The sequence below is a fragment of the Vitis vinifera genome, chromosome 14 (genome assembly GCF_030704535.1).
Source record: "Vitis vinifera cultivar Pinot Noir 40024 chromosome 14, ASM3070453v1".
In the NCBI taxonomy this organism is placed as follows: Eukaryota; Viridiplantae; Streptophyta; class Magnoliopsida; order Vitales; family Vitaceae; genus Vitis; species Vitis vinifera.
Genome location: NC_081818.1, coordinates 25,244,302 through 25,265,253, shown reverse-complemented (window position 1 = coordinate 25,265,253; position 20,952 = coordinate 25,244,302). Strand labels below are relative to the sequence as shown.

The 20,952-nt window shown below is 36.9% G+C and overlaps 2 protein-coding genes across 4 annotated transcripts; both read right to left on the bottom strand.

Moving 5' to 3' along the window:
* Positions 1 to 3,593: 3,593 nt before the first annotated feature.
* Positions 3,594 to 14,975, bottom strand: LOC100256726 (uncharacterized). Of its 3 annotated transcripts, none has more exons than XM_010662424.3 (11): positions 14,628 to 14,975; positions 13,445 to 13,507; positions 13,151 to 13,245; positions 9,752 to 10,603; positions 9,532 to 9,631; positions 9,180 to 9,284; positions 8,233 to 9,033; positions 5,818 to 8,124; positions 5,661 to 5,733; positions 4,437 to 4,570; positions 3,594 to 4,226 (listed from the first exon to the last, which is right to left on the bottom strand). In XM_010662424.3, exons 1-11 carry the CDS (start codon positions 14,701 to 14,703, stop codon positions 3,895 to 3,897), a joined length of 4,938 nt encoding a protein of 1,645 aa, XP_010660726.1. In that variant the 5' UTR covers positions 14,704 to 14,975; the 3' UTR covers positions 3,594 to 3,894. The 3 variants fall into 3 exon arrangements, with proteins under 3 accessions (XP_010660726.1, XP_010660728.1, XP_002274725.3); XM_010662426.3 differs by having other exon boundaries at positions 5,661 to 5,721; positions 14,628 to 14,955; XM_002274689.5 differs by lacking the exon at positions 13,445 to 13,507.
* Positions 14,976 to 17,087: 2,112 nt separating this feature from the next.
* LOC100246265 (large ribosomal subunit protein eL8y) lies at positions 17,088 to 20,546 on the bottom strand. The gene is made up of 7 exons (XM_002274741.5): positions 20,377 to 20,546; positions 20,000 to 20,050; positions 19,697 to 19,898; positions 17,832 to 18,001; positions 17,599 to 17,727; positions 17,416 to 17,508; positions 17,088 to 17,319 (listed from the first exon to the last, which is right to left on the bottom strand). The coding sequence occupies exons 1-7, from the start codon at positions 20,377 to 20,379 to the stop codon at positions 17,188 to 17,190; spliced, it is 780 nt and encodes a 259-aa protein (XP_002274777.2). The 5' UTR covers positions 20,380 to 20,546; the 3' UTR covers positions 17,088 to 17,187.
* Between the last annotated feature and the right edge of the window lie 406 nt (positions 20,547 to 20,952).

The following is a 20,952-nucleotide window of genomic DNA, read 5'->3' as shown; positions in this document are numbered from 1 at the left end:
AGATTGGTGTTTGCAAGCTTCATAAATCTTTATATTTCCTCAAGCAAGCATCTTGCCAATGGTTTGCCAAATTATCTGTTGCTTTACTTGGTGTAGGATTTCTACAATCAACATCTGACTGTTCCCTCTTTACTAAAATAGCTACTACTTCTTTTGTTGCTATTCTAATTTATGTGGATGGTATCCTTGTTTGCAGCAATGATTCTTCTGCTTTCTCCTTTGTAAAGGATTATCTTCTTCATCATTTTGCCTTGAGAGGTCTTAGACCACTTAAATATTTCGTGGGTTTAGAAGTGGCTCCTTCTAAATATGGTATATCTCTTTCTCAAAGAAAATATGCTCTTGATATATTGGAAATTATTGGCTTCCTTGGTTCTCAACCTTACACAACTCCCATAGAACAGAATCTTCAGCTTTACTGATGGTGAACTTTTACCAGATCCATCTATCTATCAATGCCTAATTGGAGATTTTTTTTTACTTACCATAATTCATCCTGACATTGCTTTTGCTGTCCAAGTTCAAAGTCGATTCAGGGATAAGCCAACAGGCAACCACAGCTAGACACCCCTGATTGATTGCTTCAATATATCAAGCAATCACCTGACCAAGGCATCCTATTTTCCTCAACTAGTAAAGCCCAATTAAATGCCTTCTGTGTTTCTGATTAGTCTAGTTGTTCAGAAACATGACCATTTTTTGCTGATTATTGCATATTTCTTGGTTCATCTCCAATTTCATGGAAGTCCAAAACACAGAATACTGTTTCTCAATCATCTGCAGAGGCCGAACGCTAAGTGATTGCTACTACTTGTTGTGAAGTCGCACGGCTTATTCACCTATGGCAGACTTAAAAATTCCACATGCCAACCAAGCAGCTCTTCACATTGCAGCCAATCCAGAATTTCATGAACCTACAAAGCATACTAAGATCAATTTCCATGTTGTTTGTGAAAAGCTCTAAGCTGGTATAATTAAAATAGGAGTTTGTTGAATTTCTTTCTGAATGCGCTTATCTAAAGAGTGTCTACGTTATATAAATATAAAGACAGCTACCATCTTCTATCATACAGAACAGAGTGTGGCTACATCGTATGATTATAAAGATAGCTACCACTCATCGTAATTGGAATATATTCTGCTTCCTCCTCTGTCACATCTTGTCCTTCAAAGCTTTGTCTGGTTCTCCCCCCATTCATCACTATTCCGTGGAAGCCAGCATCTCTCCGATTGTTCCCAAATTTGAATGTTCGTTCCAATCTGTAAACCCTGCTGTGAGTGGGGACTGTTCATCATGGTGTCTTCCCACCATGAGAAGTTTGTAACTGATCTGATCACAGCAACTGTCCCTGAACCATCCACCACAACCTCCTCTATGTACATTACTCGATGGTTTCCAGCTGTAATGACTCTAAATTCACTCACTAGTTCATTGTCAAGCTTCCGCTTCACCGGTAACTTCTCCATCCTTAAGTAGCCGAACCATTGTTAAGTCAATTTTTGGGTGTCCTGCCATTCTTGCCACTACAGATAACGCCTCCCTATCATCAGCTCCACCCAAGAAGAGAACAGCAACACAATACAAAGCCCAGTCTGCTATCACATGCCTTGAGCTTGAGCTGCTGAGGGGGCCCGGTCAACAAGGATTGCGACAGAGCAAGGTGCCTTTTCACGGACCACATTGTTCATTGTCCTAACGGCCTTTTTGAACAACTCCAAACCTCCATTGGCATTAAATCTCCTGTTGAAAGGAACTATTATGAGAGAAATCTTCCTGTCAAGCGCAATTGCGCTTACTTCATTATGCATGCTTGCATAGGGAGAAATTGCAGTGAAGGGTTGCACTGAGGCTACACGATGATTGCTTTCCTATTAGAATCTGAAGGCATTGACAATGCGCTGCGACATGGTGGCCTTGGAGGAGGATTTTCTGGTCAGCTTGTGGGGAATGAGGAGGGGTTTGGCACGGCCAACAAGCTCCACAAGGTGGAGAACATAGATAGCCATGGGGCTCCTATTTGTTGGATATAAGGCTTGGAGGAGGTTAATGGTGGTGTGGACATTTTCTTCATCATGCATGCACACTAAAACTCGAAGTTCAGCATTGGGTTTGGAGTGCATGACAGTTCTCTTGTAGAATAAGTACCTCCTTGAGGGATCATAAAGGTATTTTATAATAGGTGTGATAGACCCTGCAACCACCAGCATGGATGTGCACATCACCTCAAAACTTTCATGGTCTATTGCCTGCAGGCAGTTTGATAAACAATTCTCAGATTCATTGCGGTAACAATAATATCAAGTATAATGCCATTTAGAGATTCTAAAGACTGCCTGCCAACTGTTTCTCTGTGTGATTGCTTCATATTAATGGCCTAATGAGTAGCAGCACCTTATGCCATTTTTATTTGGGAGTATTGGGTAACTGTTTGTCTGATATTGCTCAGCAGGTATAGAACAATGAATGTCAGCCTTACCTTCACTTTCTTCAGCATTCTAAACTGAGATGGCTTGTAACGATGAAAGCCCTGGTGGTGGCCAGTATCATAGGCACCACCCCAGTGGAAACGCCAATTGTAAATGTCTTTCTGTCTACGTTCTTTAGTATCCATGGATCTATTTGAACTCCCACCAGGAAGAAGTAGAACATACATGCGAACATGGAGAGCAAATCCAGCTGTATGAAGCCCCTCAATGGGAACACTAGTTTTGTGAATTCACTGACCCTCCCCAGAACCGATGGTCCTAGTATTATACCACCCTGCTACGTTAGGTTACAAGCAATCAGTTCAATTGGGAGACCAACATCTGATCAATGATCAGTTATCTGTTCTCTTGCAGGTCAATGTCCATTGTGTTTTTGTCTGATATGCCACGGATATGTCCTTAACAATTTATGAGAGAAGAGAGAAGGCGTACCAAAATCTGAGAAACAACGACAGGTTGGCCAAGAGGCCTCAAAAGCCTAGAGAGGAGGAGGATGACAGAAGAAGCGAGGGACAACTGCAGCAACAAAAAAGGGAGGGAGTAATGCAATGGATTTGTGCCCATAAAAATACCGCTTGATTGAATCCTTCCTGCTGATGTGCAAAGGGTCCTAGTTAGGTTTACGTTGCCACCATAGGCGGCTGCCTCATCGGGTTCCATTATTATGGGCCCCATCCCTGCAACCTCTCTTTTCACAACCCACCGGAGAGAGAGGAACAAAAATCATACACAACACACAAAGACAGAAAGACGAAGAGAGGGTGAATGTGAGCTCACCTCCAATCCCAACCAACGATTTTATGCGCACATATTGGGCTGATGATTACTGAATGTCCCATCATAATTCATGTACAGTTTGAACTTGGCAAATAATAAAGACATCATCTTACAAACATCACCCCGCAACTGCTTCTCGATATTAATATTTTTTTATATCACAAAAAATAGGCATCCAATGTTCCATATCATGTATTGCTCAAAACAACCGATTTAGTTCATTTTGAATTTGATATACACACCCCAGCACTCCAGTCCCCAAGAAGCATTGAGATTATATTAACCCAGATAATTTAAGCAAACAAACCAACAACCACGTAGACAAGAGGTTGGCTGTAAGTTTATAACAAATCTTTTATTCATCAATCTCTCCTATCAACATTTTTCTCACTCGTCTACAATATCATCTGCATGCACTATACATATCATAGCCAACGACAGGACACTACAAAATTGCATCTGGCATCTGCCCGGTCTCCTAACCCAATAAAGAGGCCAAAAAGATGGGAAAAAAAAAAGGCCAAAAATAAGTTAGTATATGAACAACTTTTACATGAGAGACTTTAAAAATCTAGTATGTTCAAAAAAATGGGGGAAAGAATTCACAATAGAGAGCACAACCAGTGAGCATCAATCTTCCAGACGTTGGATCTCACCCATCAAGATCCGGTTGCTGGACACTTTGAATCCGAGAAGAGCAGGATCAAGTTGTCTTCCTTTCTTTCCTTTCTTTTTGCCACTTCGTCCAGATTGCACGCTACAATCAGATGACTCCAAAGCAGCCCCATTGGTGGCATCTGCCTCTGGAACAGGTTTTTTTAGCATGTCTATGAATGAAGTTTCAGATACAGCAGCATCAGTACAAGATGAGGTCCGCCTAAACCGCATGTCTTTCTTGGCAGATGTCTGAGTTTCAGCCATCCTGTTCGTCATTGGATTCCCAGCAGAATTCTGTCTCCCATCTGAAATTACCAGTGTTGGAACAAGCTAATCAGCCACAATAGTTTGAGCTCATTACCACCAAACAAAATTAACTCATTGAATAACACAACCCCCAGCATTTAATTTCAACTCCCAAAATAAATTTCAAGTCAAAATATTCTTCCAGTGCACTTTTAAAGCAAGCACAATTACCAAACAGAAAACAAATGGGATTAATAGCTAGGGTATACCATCTATATTGTTTTTCTGCTTGACAACTGGAGCTGGGGCCGCCTCCAACAGAACATCTGAAGACAAGACTCGAGAAACTGGTGGGCGTTTAAGCATTGAATTATCAAGCTCATTGGATACAATAGATGATAGCCTGCCAAAAAGGAAAGAAAGAATGCAAATATTTGAAATCTGGAGGGAAGAATAATGCTCTACTTCTATAAATTTACAAGTCTTCATGACAACAGTACATTATGACCATTCAAATGTCAAAACCTCACTTAAAACAAATTATAAAGATCATCACAGTACCATTATGAATTTTTGTTATTAAACCAAATCTTGTCTCAACAATGCGACACAGCAGAGCTGTTGAACTTGTATCACATAACTAGCTCCTAGGTATTATATAAGATACTTAAGATAACTTAAATCAGTTATAAAAGTAGACGAGACTTAGATGTTTAACATGAAATAAGAGCTTACTAGAAATAGCAGGAAAGCAAATCCATCCATTGTCTTTTAAAAGGAATTTAAATCCGCTAGTGAGTAGGTACACAGCCACAAACTAGACATTGCCTGACTTCCCAACTCTTGAGGCTAATACTTCTCATGGAATACCACCTTAGGAGGCATTTGAAAGTCTAAAGAAAATGCCAATCCAATGTTTTCCATAAAATGAAATGAGTTCGCTTCATTTTCCAATTTATCTGAAATGGAGATAAATTTGCATTCTGTCTAGGATCATTTTAAAATTTCAAGTAGTGAAATCAATTATTATTTTTCCTTTCATCATTTTTTGAAGTATCTTCAATTCTTTGCAATAACTCAATTATCAAATATAAACCAACTCCATTCAGGAGGATGAATGTCAGCCTTCAAAGGACATGAGATGCAAAATCAATCAAAAACACATCCATAGCATCTTCAAAATGTCCCCTTAACAGGGCAATATTTCATGGTTCTCTGACTCCATCCAGTAGGCAGTCAGATACCCTACATGCCTATAAGAACAAGTAGGGTTGGATTCAAGGAAACCCTTCATATTTTTCCGAGATCCTATGAAGTAACAAAGCAAGAATAGTAATACCCTAGTTTGAAACACTTTCAAACATGCAAATATCCCCCACTTCAATGTAATGATACCTCTAGACTAGAAAAATGATAACAAACCTCGTCTTATTCAGGGTATCACAACTGTTTCAAAATAATCTTGCAGTGCAATAAAGAAGAAAAAGACCTACCTATCATTAGAAACATCATCTTGGCATGCTTTATCTAATCCAATGTCATGGTTGTATAAGCCTGCATTTCCACCTACACCATTAAAATGTGCTTTCAAATATTTAGTAAACCCAAAATAATATCAGTAATGAAAATGGGGAACGTTTGACAAATTACCAGCATTGCTCACTGATGTATGCCTGCTATGGGCATTTACTAGCAGCTCCCCATGATCCATGGCATCTTCAGCTTGCTCAGCTAAGTTACCTTCAATCTCTGAAACTGACCGGCTCATTTCCGTTCTGCTTTTGGACCCACGCTTCTTCCCTTTCTTTCCCTCCAGCTCTGAGAATTCTTTGCCCATTGATGAATTCCCAATCGAGCTAGAGTCCACAAAACCAATCTGAGAAGTCTCTAGTGTGCTTGAAAATAATGGCTGTTCTCCTAATGCTCCAGAATTAGATCTAAGGGGAAATCTTTCCCTGTTTTCCAAATTGTTAAATTGTTCATTCGCATAAACATTAAGTAAATGATTTTGCCGCAAGTTGCTTGAATTGGAATTTGGGGACCCTTCTGTTAATGTGTTGTTTAGACTGACTATTTGATCTGGTAGAAGATTAGGAGGAAGATTTGAAGAACTTGACTCAGGAAATAGTCCAAACGAATCCCGACTTTTATAAGATGATATAGAATGTTGATGGTCCACTTCTGATGACTGTGTAGATTGAAGATTCAGTTTTTGGTGGAGCATGTCCATCAAAACTCTCTTTGATTTTTCCTCATCATCTCCAGCCAAAGCCCATAAACTTGAATCTGTAGAAGCTACAGAAACTTCAGGCTCCATCTTCCGTCGCTCAGCTTCAAAATGTAATTGTTTCATCCCTGGTTCTAGCCAACTATTTTCTGACCGCCCATTGTTCCTGGAGCGGGACTCAATTGCATCTGGATGAGAAGCATGTAACCAGTCTGAAACTTGGTGGTGTTGAGATGGGATACCAGAAGAGAAAGAACCCATGGGGTCAATGGAATGCATATAAGGATGCCGATCTTGAATGTCTAGACCTTGAAAACGAGCATTTACATTATCCAAGTTCATCCCAGGAGCACCAGAAGGCATCGGCCTCTCAAATGCAACAGAAGTAGGCTCATAAAACCCTCGTTGTAGTTGCTCCTGTACAGCAAGATTCCGTTTAAGTTGGCTTAGTTGTTCTTCATGGGAGGAAAGCCTCTGCTGTTGCTGGTAAAATTCTAAAGGGTTCAACCCTGCCAGATGAGCTTGGTGACGGCCAGCAGAAGTCCTGATGAATTGATCAGCTTCATCAACTGGCCAGAGCCCACCAGCACGCCTCTCTCCCTCAATCCCCATCTGCTGCCTCAATGCCAGAGATAACTGCCTTGCATGCAACTGTTCTTGGTGAAAACGAAGCTGCTGTTCTGAAGGGAATGCATTCCCATGCTTCACCTGTGATATGAGCTCCAATAAATCATTTGGTCGTCCTCTATGTGCATTCTGACCAATCTTTGCTTGAATGATCTGTTCTAGAGATGGATCCAGGTGCCTTGAAGCAAACGAATTCTGCTGCAATTCATGGAGAAGGCTTTTCCTCAACAAAGCCTGATCAAGCATGTTGTCTCCCATAAGGTCCATCTTTGACTGCCCAAAACCCGGATCAGACATGTGATGATGCTGCAACTGTTCAAGAAGCAATTGTTGAATATGAGACTGCTGCAGCTGCTGCTGCTGCTGCTGCAATTTCATTTGGTGGTGATGAAGCTGCTGTTGATGAAACTGATGTCGTTGATGAAGCTCAAACTCTCGCTGCTGTTGTAACTTAAGCTCCAAAAGATGTTCCATATCTTGTGCTGGATGGTGGACTGACTGTTGGAGAACAGGGTTCTTGCTCTGACTAAAAGAAAAACCAGGAAATTGCTCCACACCTGATCCAATAAAATGAGATGTGGGATGAGGAGATGGACGGTTCTGTGGTTGAAGTTGTTCCTTTTGCAACTTTTGTGACATCAGGTGCTCTGCCAAGTCATAGCCACTGAATTCTTGCTCCATGCGAGATAAATGCCGGGCATCTATGGCACCTTGATGAACACTGGAGTTAGAACATATATTTCTTCTATAATCATCAGACCATGTCTCTGCAACAAGAGATTGATCAGACACAGCACCTAATGAACTCTGTCTGGGCAACAGGACATCTCTCTCATGCAAGGTATCTATAAAGTGACTCTGATCACCTATATTTGAAGGTAAATTTGATGACTGACTAGACCTCATGTGGGAGCCTCTGAGCTCAGACATTAACAGACCAAAGGGATGCAACTTATCATCATTATCCATAGGCACACCAGTTTCTGCAAATTCATTTGCAAAAGATGGGCGGCTGCTCAAATCAGGAAATGAACCATGAACATTAGCAGAGAGTTTCCTCATATTGCCACTGCTAGTTGCAGACTCTCCAAGAAAGGCGACTTCTATATGAGAGAAAAGAAAAACATTCAGGTAGTAATATAAAAGAACACATGCATGCACATGCACATACATTTAATAAATGGCCAGCATAATCAAACAGAGTAACTCACTCTCATCAAGTGCAAAAAAATTTTGGAAGCCTTGATCTTCAGTATACTGGGGTTCAACAGGACACTCCTGTTTAGGTATTCTTGGCTGAACATAAACACCTGAGCTATCCTCAAATACAGAAGATTCCCACTGCTGATCATTCAAGACAGCTGAAACCTTGGCTGAAGCAAGGTCAGGAATACTCTCTCCCAATCCATCTCCAAAAGCATCAGATTTTTCTGACTTGGTAACTAGATCAGAGCTGGAGGCAGACCTAGCTTTATTTTTCAGATGTGGCATGATCTCGCCAAGTTCTTGAAAAGGAGACCCATCAGGAGCATCTGACAATCGTACAGGTAAGTCAGCTCCAAAAAATCCTTGCTCAAACCATGAAATGATGTCAATTCCCAGAAAAGGTCCCTGAGTTACCCCTTGAGGATCACAATAACATAAACTTAACTCCTCAGGTGGGATAGTCCTTTCTAATGAGAAGGCCACATTATTGCCCTTTAAAAGGTCCTGGTTGCTACTAGAAATTTTCTCTATAGAAGAGAAGTCAAATAAAGAACTTGAATCATCAGGAAGCTGGGTACTGATTTCAGAAGACAAAGCTGCCTCAGTGTGTTCCAACTTCAAGTGTTTTGGAGCAGAATCTGTCCACTGCTGATTTTGAAGAGGCTTCAGTTCATTATGTCCAGTACTGTCAAGCTCCCTCAAACTGCTGAAATCATATCTATTTGAAACTGCAGGAGTCAAATCATCAGTCACTGCCACACCAATTGGGGACACAAAATCCTGTTCACCTTCTTTATGTGGATCTCCTGGAAGAAAAAAAAGATGAATGGAATTTTTAACCTATCATACTTTCAACTCAAGAAAACCAAAATTACCAGAGGCTATAGCTTTTTCTTACCCTCAGCTATATCCATCTGGAAACAATGAATATCTAAGATGTCGGCAACATTACCTTGATATGCTTGATCATCAGCAGTCTTTCCCAAAGATTCATAATCAAATTCAGTATTATTCAAGGAAACCTGTTTCCCTTCAGTCAGTGTTAAGTCACCAATGCCTGAAAAAAAAAAGAAAAAAAAAAAGGAAAACACCCTCTAGATGAGAAAAAAAAACCCTATCCATTTAATCTTTTTCTTTTTCTTTCTTTTTTGTTTTTTGTTTTTAATAGACAAACAAGAATATATTAGACGTGTCAATCAAAATGAGGGGAGCATGCCCCAAGTACATGGAAGGTATACAAAAGATGCCTAAGAACTATCAATTTAAAATTAGACAGGGCACAAAGAGATAGAAACTGCTATTACCTGTAAGGTTTTCATCTGATCCCACATTCTTCTCTCTAAATGAGCTGTAGAATACTCCACTGGTAGTGATTTTTCCATTCCATATGTCTCCAAGAACAGCCTGCAACCATCAGAAAATCAATCTTAAAGTAGCAACTAGTTGCGAAAAGCATCATCAGAAAATCTTCAAAAGAAGGGGTAAAAAAACACACACACACATATGCAGGCATATATCTAGTACCTCTTCATCAGAATCAGGCGCCACAAAAGCCAATGGCCCAATTGAGTCTACTTGTGTTATTGAGGGCACTTGCTCCATCTCAACAGGTATGGTATCAAAAGCAGGAACTGTATTTTGCTTGCGGTAAATGTCCAGAAGCTTTCCCCTTGGGTAACAATACGCAGATTTCCCAAATACATTGTCATTCTTATCTCCCGGAACAAAACCACTAGAACCAGCAGAAAGAGGCCTGCCAATTTGTAGAAGTCCACTAGCATTTGGCTTTCCTCGTCCAGGAGCAAATCGCACATTTGAACCCTCCACTCGTCCTCTCTCCAATCCAAATCCTGGTGCAGAACGATATGTAGCTGATCCACCTACATGAACTTCCATACGATGCCGTGGTCTCCATTTATCACGTGAATCATTGTCACGCTCTGCGGCTGTGCGGTTGGCACTAAAAGATTGCTTGTCAACATGAGGGTCTTCCTTTTCCACATCTGTCCTCTTCTCAGTTCGAGAATCCTTCTCTTTATCTTCAGGACCCCACCTTGATGACCACTTGTTATCTCTCCGAGGTTCATGCACAGAACTACGGTTATTATCATGCCAGCGATCGGAAGAAGTTAAAGCTCTACTCTCAGCAGTTTCTCTTGTAGGAATGACATCAGCACGACGTTCTTCTTTTCTACGATCTCGTCTACCAAGTAAGCCTGTTTCTCTCTCCTCTTCACGCCAGCGACGACTGCTTTCAATGTCAGCAGCAGTCCTCCTCCAGTCTTTCTTGTCCTGAGATCCATCTAAACGCCAGCCATCTTTCTGATTGGGATCAGTGGAGTTTCCATGGGGTATAGGGTTTGGTGCTCGCATTTCCTGCCATTTTTTGGTTTTGGACGGAAGGGGAAGCAACGCATTATAAAAGTTCTATTAGATAAGCAGACAAGAAATGAATGATGTTGCATGCTGCAGAAAGCTTGGGATATAAAAAAGATTCATGGCAACATGAGGCTAACCAGTTTGCTTCATAGGGTTGGCTCACTATTCAAGAAATGGAAATCATAAAGAAATAAAAAGAAAGGAATACAGCATCAGGAACTTTCATAATCAATGCACTTCCAGTGTTTGTTCATGTATAAGAAGACTATTAACTGACACTACAGAATTGCGTCAACAATGGGAAGCATACAACTAAAGGCTCTTGTAAAATATTGAAGTTAATAGTATTAATTTCACACTGAATAACAAGAATATGGTGTATCAAAAGGTATGCACCAAAAGATTGCAACTCCTCAAAGCACATCTGCCATGCAACCAAACTTAGACATATATTTCTACTGAAATTTAATGATTGAGAGGAGGAGAGAGAGAGAGAGAGAGATGTTAACTAAAAGTTCACAGATGACATTAGTAAACAGTAAGAATCACAGCAACCAAGGCTAATAGAATTATTTGAAAATAACAGATTAACATCCATTTTTTGGAGAAGAAATAATGGACTAGCATTAAGGCCTCAATAAGGGAAAAATGCTCGGAAAGAAGCCTGTTCCATTGTACAAACTGCTTGCATATGCTCATGTGTGCTCAAGCACAGATGATAGCCCAGTCAAACCTTGGCAATCCACATCCAAAATGCACCAGAACTCATTTCCAATGAAATTCCAGTCAAATTATTCCCCTGATTCACCAATGTAATAGCTTCAACATGTACTTCTGACTGCATTGAATTATCTTAAATAATATGATTTAGAATTTTGTAACTCAAATTCTCAATGTTTCTACTCAGATGTGGTTAAACCTTAGATTAGTTATTGGGTGTGTGTGTGGGGGGGGGGGGGGGGGGGGGGAAGAGAGAGAGAGCATGTGCTTTTTATATAAGATTATTTTACCTCTTTTTCCCTTTTGTGCTCAACTTCTAACTTTACCGTATATTTTAAACAATTAATATAATAATTTTTTCAAGAAAAAAAAATTTTGAATTTGGCTTTTCTTAAAAATTATGAAAAATAGCTAAGGATGTGTTATCATTGTATTGTTATACTTTGTATCGTATTGTGTATCGTATATGTCTTGTAAGATACAATTAAGGTATGACACATATTGTGATACATATCAATGTTCATAAAAAATATATCATATTGTGCATCATAAGTTCTTAACAACTATGGTACAAGATTACCTATCCCAAAAAAAAAAAAAAAGGGGGGGGAACAACTATGGTACAAGGCACAAGGCCTATCTAGGGTGCACAAGTCTCCTAAGGCTTAGGCTTCAAAGCAATCCAAGGTGCACACTTGAGCAAAGTAAGGCACAACCTAGGTGCATGTCAATTGTATAAAATATGATCCAAAAAATTTAACCCTATAAATTTCAATTTCAATATAAAATTAGAAATTTTAAGAACAAAAATGTTAAAGAAAAAATAAAAAAAATGAGGAGTGCCTCTTGAACAAGGCACAATAGCTAGGAAGTTGTTGTGCCTTAGGCGCACTTAGGCTTGCCTTTAACAACTAATGCAATCTCAGTGAGAAAATTCATTAAAAAAATGCAAGATAGTTTCATGGGAAAATATAGAAAATCATTTAAATATATTTTACCTGAAGTTGCAAGACAAGGATTGCTATGGTATGTCATATAACATTATAGAATTTATTGGATGGCCAGAGAGAACAGTGAGATTGGCCTGTGTTATTTTTAAATGGGAATTGCAAAGGTGTGTCGTATGACACAACAGAATATATGGAGATGGTCCCATTGGACGGTTAAAAAGGGAATCAAAAGGTCCAAAAACTATAAAATTAAAAGAAAAAAAAAAATCAAGAGAAATTGAAAGGCTTGCCTTGAGCTAGAAGTAGTGCCTCTTACTTGATGTAAAGCAAGGCTCACAATGTGTGCCTTGCTGTCCTTTGTACACTTTTGTGGTTAGGCACCCTTTTACAACTATGAGTTGGTAAGGCAAATCTTGTTACAGAAAGTTGGATTCATCAAACCAGACAAAGTGTCCCCAAAAGATCAATAAACAAATACATTATTAAAATCACATTAATGGCAAAATAGAATACCCATCCATACACATGCACACACAAACAAAATCATTTTTAAATTACCCACCTTTTTGCTAAATTTTTTATGCATCAAGGAGTGTAAAATAAATGGAAAAAAATGCACTTGCAAAAATAACATGGTGTCAACATAAATTCAGTTAAAGATATGCCAACAACATGCGGTCCTGCAAAATACAATGCCACGGTTGTTTAAGAAGATGAGGAAGGATGGCAATAAAAGGATTGGAGAAAACAAGCCATACTTGCAGAGAAATAACTTTAACTAAGACATTAATCAAGTTCCTATAAACCAGCCTATCTTCCACCACTTTTTCCAATGCAGAATGAAGAGATTGAAAATAGCTTGATAGGTCCATACCCCTGATGTGCCACCAATCAATATCTTTGCCTCAACTGGCTTGGCATAAAGCCACTGTGGGGACAGAGGTATGCTACTCTCTGATGTTGCTTGATCTGCATTTGTAACCAAAAAATAAAGAATAACAGCGATTATATTAGGATTCACTTCCTTTTAGAAGCACATAATGAGTGCACATGCAAATGAGAAAGTTTAAAAAAAAAAAATGCATATCGTTTAAAGTCGGCATAAGGCTTTTACGAGTTAAGTAGCAGTGAACATATAGACTAGAAACTTTAGATGCAAAATAACCACCTTTCAACCCATCAAGTAGTCCCATAAGCACCTTCCCATCACCCTTTCCTCCCAATACTTCATCTACATAGCACAAGACCCAATTAGAAACTGGGATCATTTGGTTCTGAAATTGCCTACAAGTTGATTCAAAAGCAAGGGCCCACAGGAATGTGTTCATAGAATATCATAAGAGCAATATTTTCATAACAAATTTTAAGAAAATGTAACTGGTTGAAGAATTTGGGCCTATTAAAAATTCAACAATTCCATCCGTCCATAAACCCCAACACAAAGAAAGGATGCAATTTTCCAGAAAATGGAGTTCCAAGCTAGTTGCTTCTTGTGAAGTATGGAAGAAAATTAAACTTTCCCCTGCGTTTTTACTTATAAGTCTGACCCTCCAGCAGCCAGAACAGAGGGTCCCTCACAGAAAAAGGGCAACAACCAGGAGTCAAGCTACATGACACAAACATTTTTATCCAATGCATTCAATGAATACTCATTAACCAAATAATAAGAATAACAAAATTAAAGTCATGATTTTACATGAATGCAAAGAAAAAATATGTAGAATCAGCAGAGCTCTTGCTTTAGAGTACTATGGTGTGAAAAAGGAAATAAGGAAGAATTATGGCAGCATCTCCAAAATATCCATCACTTACAGATTTAACATCAACATTTAAAGCCTAAAACCAACACCCACCTAGCATCACTTAGCACTTTATCTGAAATTCAGCCAAACACATTTAAAACTGAATCTTCTAGTAGAAGCAGGCAAGAAAATTTATGGCATCAACTAAAAGCACATAAAATTAAGGAGATTTTTATCTAAAGTACCGTGAAAACATACAAGTCAAATCGAACAAATATTATCCGCAATACAAGATCTGCAAAACCCTAAAACAGGGAACCACATATCCAATCGACAAAACAATTTCACCTTATAACTCGCACTAGTGTGCCCACTAAAAAAACCCTATCAGACGATCACAACTACCAACACAACAGCAGGGGGGAAAACCCAATAACAATAAAACAGGTAATAAAATCTTTCAACTATCGAGAATTACAGATATCAGACACTGCAGATCGAGTGGATATAACTTGATAGTAACCATATATGGAAGGGACCACAAAATCAAGAACCCACGTAACAATGCCAAAAGAAAAGGCACATAAGAATTCAAAGCCCTAAGAATACCTTTGTCGGTCCAGTGTTCATCGGGCGCTTTGGTGGAGAGGAGATCGTCCGGAAAATCAATCGTTCCGTCAGCCATCGTCGACCACGCACCAATTGCAAGGGCCCCGAGAGATCTCGGAGTAGCGAATAACGCAAACTACGGCAGGGAGATGGAGAAGAAAGAGAAAGGGAATGGAACGGAAATTGATCGATGCAGAAGAGATTTCTAGGGTTCGATCGGAGGAATTGCGGGGCTTCGAAGCGGAGAGAGGAGGGCGCAGAGAGGTTGAGGAGGGTTTGGGTGAATGATCATAACAGCCAAAACATCACTGTGATTTTTTACAAGCTTGGAAATAAAAAACTATATATACGTAGATATAATTAAATTTGGAAAAATATATACAAATTGCAATATCGAACTATCGCTTTGGTGTAACGCGGAATTCCCAAACTCATTCTTTTGGTCCAATCCACTACTGCCACATAAGCAAAGAGTTGGTAAAATTACTTGCTTGGCCCTCTGATGAAGTTTAGCATATTCCCATGATACAACCTCGATGCGTACTATATTTTCCTTAACGATCGAATAAAATATGGAAGATGCCATTTTTTTTCACTCGAAAACAAAAATAAAATTCAAAATAAATTAATTCAAATAGCAAGGATTATATTTCAAGCTATTACTTTAGGCTATGTTTGGTTCCCAGAAAATTTAAGGGAAAATATAAGGGAAAGAAAATACAAAGGAAAAGTAGAAGGAAAATAAAAAAATAGATTAAAAGTTGATAAATTATTTTTTTTGTTACTTCAAACTCATTTTATTTATTTTAACTCATTAATATAAAGATTAAATAAATTTAAAATATATAAGTTTTTAATTAGTTTTAAAAATTATATTTGATTTTCTTTGATATTTTTCATAGGACAACCAAACATAAGAAAATCATTTTTCTTAACATTTTTTTTCTTTTCTTTGTACTTTTTGGGAACCAAACATAATCTTAGAGTAGGAAAAAATAGAAGTAGCTCTTTTAATCATACCTCCAACGAAAGAAAATAAAAACCTTATATTAGAGAGTAGGAAAAAATAAATTATCTGATTTTATTTTTAAAAAATGAAAAAAAAAAATCAAATAAAAATTTATATATTTTTTAAACTATCTAATTTTTATATAAATGAATTAAAAAAAATTAGTATGAAGAAATATATAAAAATAATTTATTGATATTTTCATTTTAATTTAAAAAAAATTAAGCCCAAAAAATAGAAAAAAAATGTGTTTTCAAAATTTTCTCAAAAAGAAATGAACACAATTTTCTAAAGAATTAAGAACAAATAAAATCACATAAATAATTTTGTGGAACCAAAGTATAAAAGGAATTTAATATTATAAATCAAATATTAACATGCATATATTGAAATCAAATATTATTTTAGAAATAATGTATACATATTTTTTGTGATAATTATAAGTGGATATTTTTTTATATTAGAGGCTAATTTAGAGTAGTTGATTAATTATAAACATGTTACCATTTAAAAATTAAAATAATAATAATAATAATTAACAATTGTAACATAATAATAGCACCTAATAAAGTAAAATTAATAATACTATCATTATCATAACATAACATATACCATATACCATATTTATCATTATGATAACAAATACCATAGTTATCATTATAATAACATAGACCACATTGAGATGGTGTTTGTTTTTTTTAGTTAATTTTAAATAAAACTCTAATGCTTAATAGTGTTAAATATTAAATTAATTATTTTTATAATATTTTATTTATATTGAACATAGATAAAAAAAATCAGTATATTACTTTTTTTATTTAGAAAAAATCAAATATTTTGATTTTTTATATTCAAATTAAAAATTTATAATAAGTCATGAAAAAATAAAAAAAAACAAAAGATTTAAAGTTTAAAAACAAATTACTTTCAATAAAAAGCTAAAAATACATACATCCTCTTAATCATACAAAATAAAAGTAAAAGGAAAAAAGGGACAGGATTCAGATCCAAATTGGATTATATTGGTTGCAAAGGATGGCCCAATCAACAATGTCATTGCCAAATGGAAGATTCCTATAAATTCACTCTGAAAACACAACTGTTATAGCTCAAAGAAAATCAATTCTGATGGAGAGGCTAGAGACATTTTTAACTTAGTAGTGTTGAAAAACAAAATACTAAAATCACTCAAATAATTTCTCATAACCATAACCCATTCACTGCAACATTATCTACGGACTGATAGTATGTGATCACGAGCTACTCCGGAGCTATGGGGCAAAAGTTCCCCACTTCATAACACAGTGTCATCAGCCATTGATGAGATTTTCTAGGTAATTCTTCCAAATAGAGCACCGCCATATAAGTTTAGCCCAAACAGATATAACAAGACAGATGCAAGTTCAAAGAGTGAGCAAGACCATTATCCGCCTTTTCCAAAAAACAGAACCTCGCAGTTAAAATCCAAATGAATTGAAATAACCAAAATTCTACAAATAAACCATCAAAACTCTCATATTCTAAGTAAACAGCAATACAGGGCACTGCCTCCTAGGTCATCCTCTGGGCGGCTTCCTTGGCAACAAGCCTCTCTTTAGCCTTAGTTCTAGCCTGGGACTTGGAACCCATGATCCCACCACCCCACTTCTTCCTATTTTCATCGTACTTATCATTGAAGTTTGCCTGAAACAACAAAAAGAAACATGTCAAATGAAACAATACCTCCAATTAGGCCCCATAGATTACAACATCTAGAAGAGATATTTAATTCTATGCTACCTTGATAGCCTCCAAGATTTTGCTGAACTCCAATTTATCTTCGTTCTTGACTGTGGTCAAGCACAAAACAGAGGCAGTTTTCTTGTGAACAATCTGTCATAAAGATAATATAAATTAGCAATGGATCCAAAGCTCTGCTTTTGAATAGGGATTTAAGGAAATACAAAAATAGGGCACAATTACCGATCCCAAGCGAGATTTTCCCTTGACAATGCAGTATGGGATTTCCATCTTCCTGCATAATGCAGGAAGCCAAACAACCAACTCTATAGGGTCCACATCATGCGCAATAACTACTAATTGTGCTTTGTTCTGCAAGGAAAATACACTCAAATAGCTGTCATTTCGAATAGAAGCATCCTATGAAAGAGATAGCGATAAAAGGATCTCTTTGAATGACAAAGGTAAACCAAAACCTGCTCAATAAGGTAGGTCACATGATTGAGACCATATTTCACAACAATAGGCTTCTTGGTCTCAGCGGTTTTCCCTTCAGCCTCAGCCTGAGCCCTTTTCAAGAGACGCTCCTTCTTTGCTGCTTTGTCTTCAGGCCTGTACTTAAGAAGCATCTTGAACAGGCTTGTTGCTGCAGAGGAGTTCAGACAAAGTCAGTTGTGAATGTATCTTTATGTCTAAAACCCATAATTTTAGAAGGCATAAGGCGCACCTAAGGTGCAAAAGTCTTATATGGCTTAGGTGCAAGGCACAATACAAGGTGTGTTCCTGAGCGAAGTGAAATGCTACTTATGATGCATGTCACTTTTGGACAATATGATCTAAAATCCAATCCAATTAACAAAAAATTTAAGATTTAAAAGAAACATCCAACAAAAACATTATGAAATATATAATGAAACTTCAATTATATAAATTGGATTGGTCATGGAGAGTCCTAAGGGCTTGGCCATGGAAGGTTCTTCAATTATCGAAAAACAAAAACATAATGAAATCATATAAATTTCAATATCCAATTAGAAATTTCAAGAATAAAAATGTTTTTAAAAGGAAAAGTAAAGTGGATTAGGCATACCCCTCCAACAAGGTGCACGCCTTTGTAAGCAAGGTGCTATAATTAGGGAATGGTTGTGCCTTGAGCCTAGGCACACTTTAACGCGCCTTTTACAACTATGCTAAAACTGAGCACCATTCTATAATATTGTTTATGAATTTAAGGTGGAAAAAATGCCAAAGAGGGAAAACAAGAATTCCGTAAAAAAGAAACATAAGCATCAAGAGTTTTTCTCAACAAATGCAAGCAGGGACCCATAAGCATAACTATACCAAGACCCCGCACAACCACAGGTCTGAGATAGGTTAAGGGGAATTCAGGTTAGTCAAAGTTTAAGTAGAAGAGGAACTAGGTCTCGCAGTGTTGGCCTGAGATATTGAGGTAACTACCAACCTAGGCTCAGGCCTTGGCTGGTCTTCAGGCCTACAAATGCACTCTTGATTTTGATGCTTTTGGTCCTTCTATTTATTATATCATTATATGTACATTATTTGTTAACGATAACAACACCAACTTGGACTTAACCATAACAACCTTGAGGACTTTTCACCATAGTTAATTCCTACCAGAAGATATTGCATAAATGTATAATGCCTTGGGGGGAAACCTTAACCCAGATTATTTCTGATATGTTATTGAAAGTTTACTTCTAATGGGCAGATTACTAGTATCCTTATTTTTTTATTAGTGGGCAGATTACTAGTATCCTTGAATTCAAGAACATTGCTTACATAAAGAAGGGACCGTAAGAGGATGTTTGGTAAATCAACTTAATGACTTAAAAGTGATTTAATGACTTAATTTATATTAATCTCAATTTTTATTTTTATTTTTTTGTAAACATAATTTTAAATTTAAGTAAGAATAAATTAATTATTTTGACTAAATAAAGTAAGAATAAATTAATTATTTTGACTAAATACTTAAATTCATTTTTAACTTTAAGTTATAATATTAAGTTATTGTAACAAGCATACTTAATCTATTTAATAACTTAAATTATGTTATTAAGTCATTTTAACTTATTAAGCTGATTTACCAAACACCCTCTAAGTCTTCTAAATGTAAGGATTGCATAATTGAATCATGCAAACATGTGAACCACAATGCACTAGTTGTTGAAGCTGCACCTCAAATTACGGCCAAACAAGGGCTATTCATCACATCCAAAAGATCAAACTAGTTTGTTCAAAACAACAATTCAATCAACATGGGCTTCAACTAAAAAGCTATTCTCAACTCAAATACAAGCTCTAACAACTAAAATCTTACCAAGGTTCTTGTCAAGGGTCTTGGTAAATTGGTTCAGAGCTGGGGGAACCTTCAACCGCTGCTTGAGGATTCGTCTCTTCCTCTGAATCTGAACATGCTTCGGAAATTTCACAAACCGGCTAAGATCCCTCTTTGGAGGCAATGCCCCTCCTATTCCAAACTGCTTTGGACGTTTCTCGAACAAGGGATTCACTACCTTCTCCTAAAAACAAATATGATTGCATTAAAAATAAATAAGTAAATTATAAAATAAAAAAAAATGGCAATGAAAATCACAAGGGAAAAAAAAAAAAAACGAAATACCTGTTTCTTCTTGGCTAATGCTGCTGGTGCTTTTACTCCTTTCTTTGGAGCCTTCAAATTAAAAATTCAAAAAAAAAAAAAACCGCATTAAAGCAAAAATAAATTTCCCAAATCATATAGCAAAACTGGCGAAAAAAAATTAGGATTTTGCAACATTTACAAGAAGAAATACTTAAGATAAACATCTTGATCCACCAAAACACCACAATAAGTTAGGAAATGAATATTAACAAATAGGATAAGCCTATATCTAGAAATCGATAAAAGAGAGGGCTGTTCTGTTCTGGCTGATATGTTCCTAAGTCATTTGAATTGAAAAGAAAGAGAAGAGCACAAATCAATGAACAATGAGATAGATAGCGAGCGGACTAACATACCATCTGTGATAAGGGTTAGCGAACGGCGAAGGAGAAACCCTAAAACCTAAACCAGCCGTCCCCCACACGATATAGCGAGTTGGGGACTATATAGTGGATGTTGTAAACAGTGGAACGACGTCGTTCTAGTCCTCCTGCGCTCTTTTATGAATCCCAAAACGCACCATTTTGGCTTGTAGAATATTCCTCATCTCAATATGATTATAATTAACGCCAGGAATGAAGTAAGATATTTTATTTACTCACTATGTATATATATGTAACAAATTTGAAAGGTTAAGTGATATATTAAGAGTGACAGTGATTTTAAAAAATATTTTTAACCATTCTAATACTTGAAATATAAAAATTTTCAAATACTAAAAATGTTAGATGTGCTTCTTAAAATCACTACTAAACGGATTCTAAATATTTTCTATATGTCTGAGAGATACTTCTTTCTTGTTATATTTATTTTGTGAAAAAATTAAAATAAGTCAAAAATTTTGTATGTATGAAGTCTAGGTATGTTTATATGTGGTGTGGACTCTATTACTCTTACATATTTTCCTTATTATATGATTAAACGAGTTCTTT

Excerpts from the sequence above, each read along its gene's own strand:
- LOC100256726 (XM_010662424.3), bottom strand. The coding sequence starts at position 14,703 with ATGGCTGACGGAACGATTGATTTTCCGGACGATCTCCTCTCCACCAAA. Across the intron at positions 13,508-14,627 it reads TGAACACTGGACCGACAAAG|ATGAAGTATTGGGAGGAAAG; the intron begins GTATTCTTAGGG and ends TGTGCTATGTAG. Across the intron at positions 8,125-8,232 it reads TTTTTTTGCACTTGATGAGA|AAGTCGCCTTTCTTGGAGAG; the intron begins GTGAGTTACTCT and ends TCTCTCATATAG.
- LOC100246265 (XM_002274741.5), bottom strand. Across the intron at positions 17,728-17,831 it reads TGACCTACCTTATTGAGCAG|AACAAAGCACAATTAGTAGT; the intron begins GTTTTGGTTTAC and ends TTTTCCTTGCAG. Across the intron at positions 17,509-17,598 it reads GAAAATCTCGCTTGGGATCG|ATTGTTCACAAGAAAACTGC; the intron begins GTAATTGTGCCC and ends TCTTTATGACAG.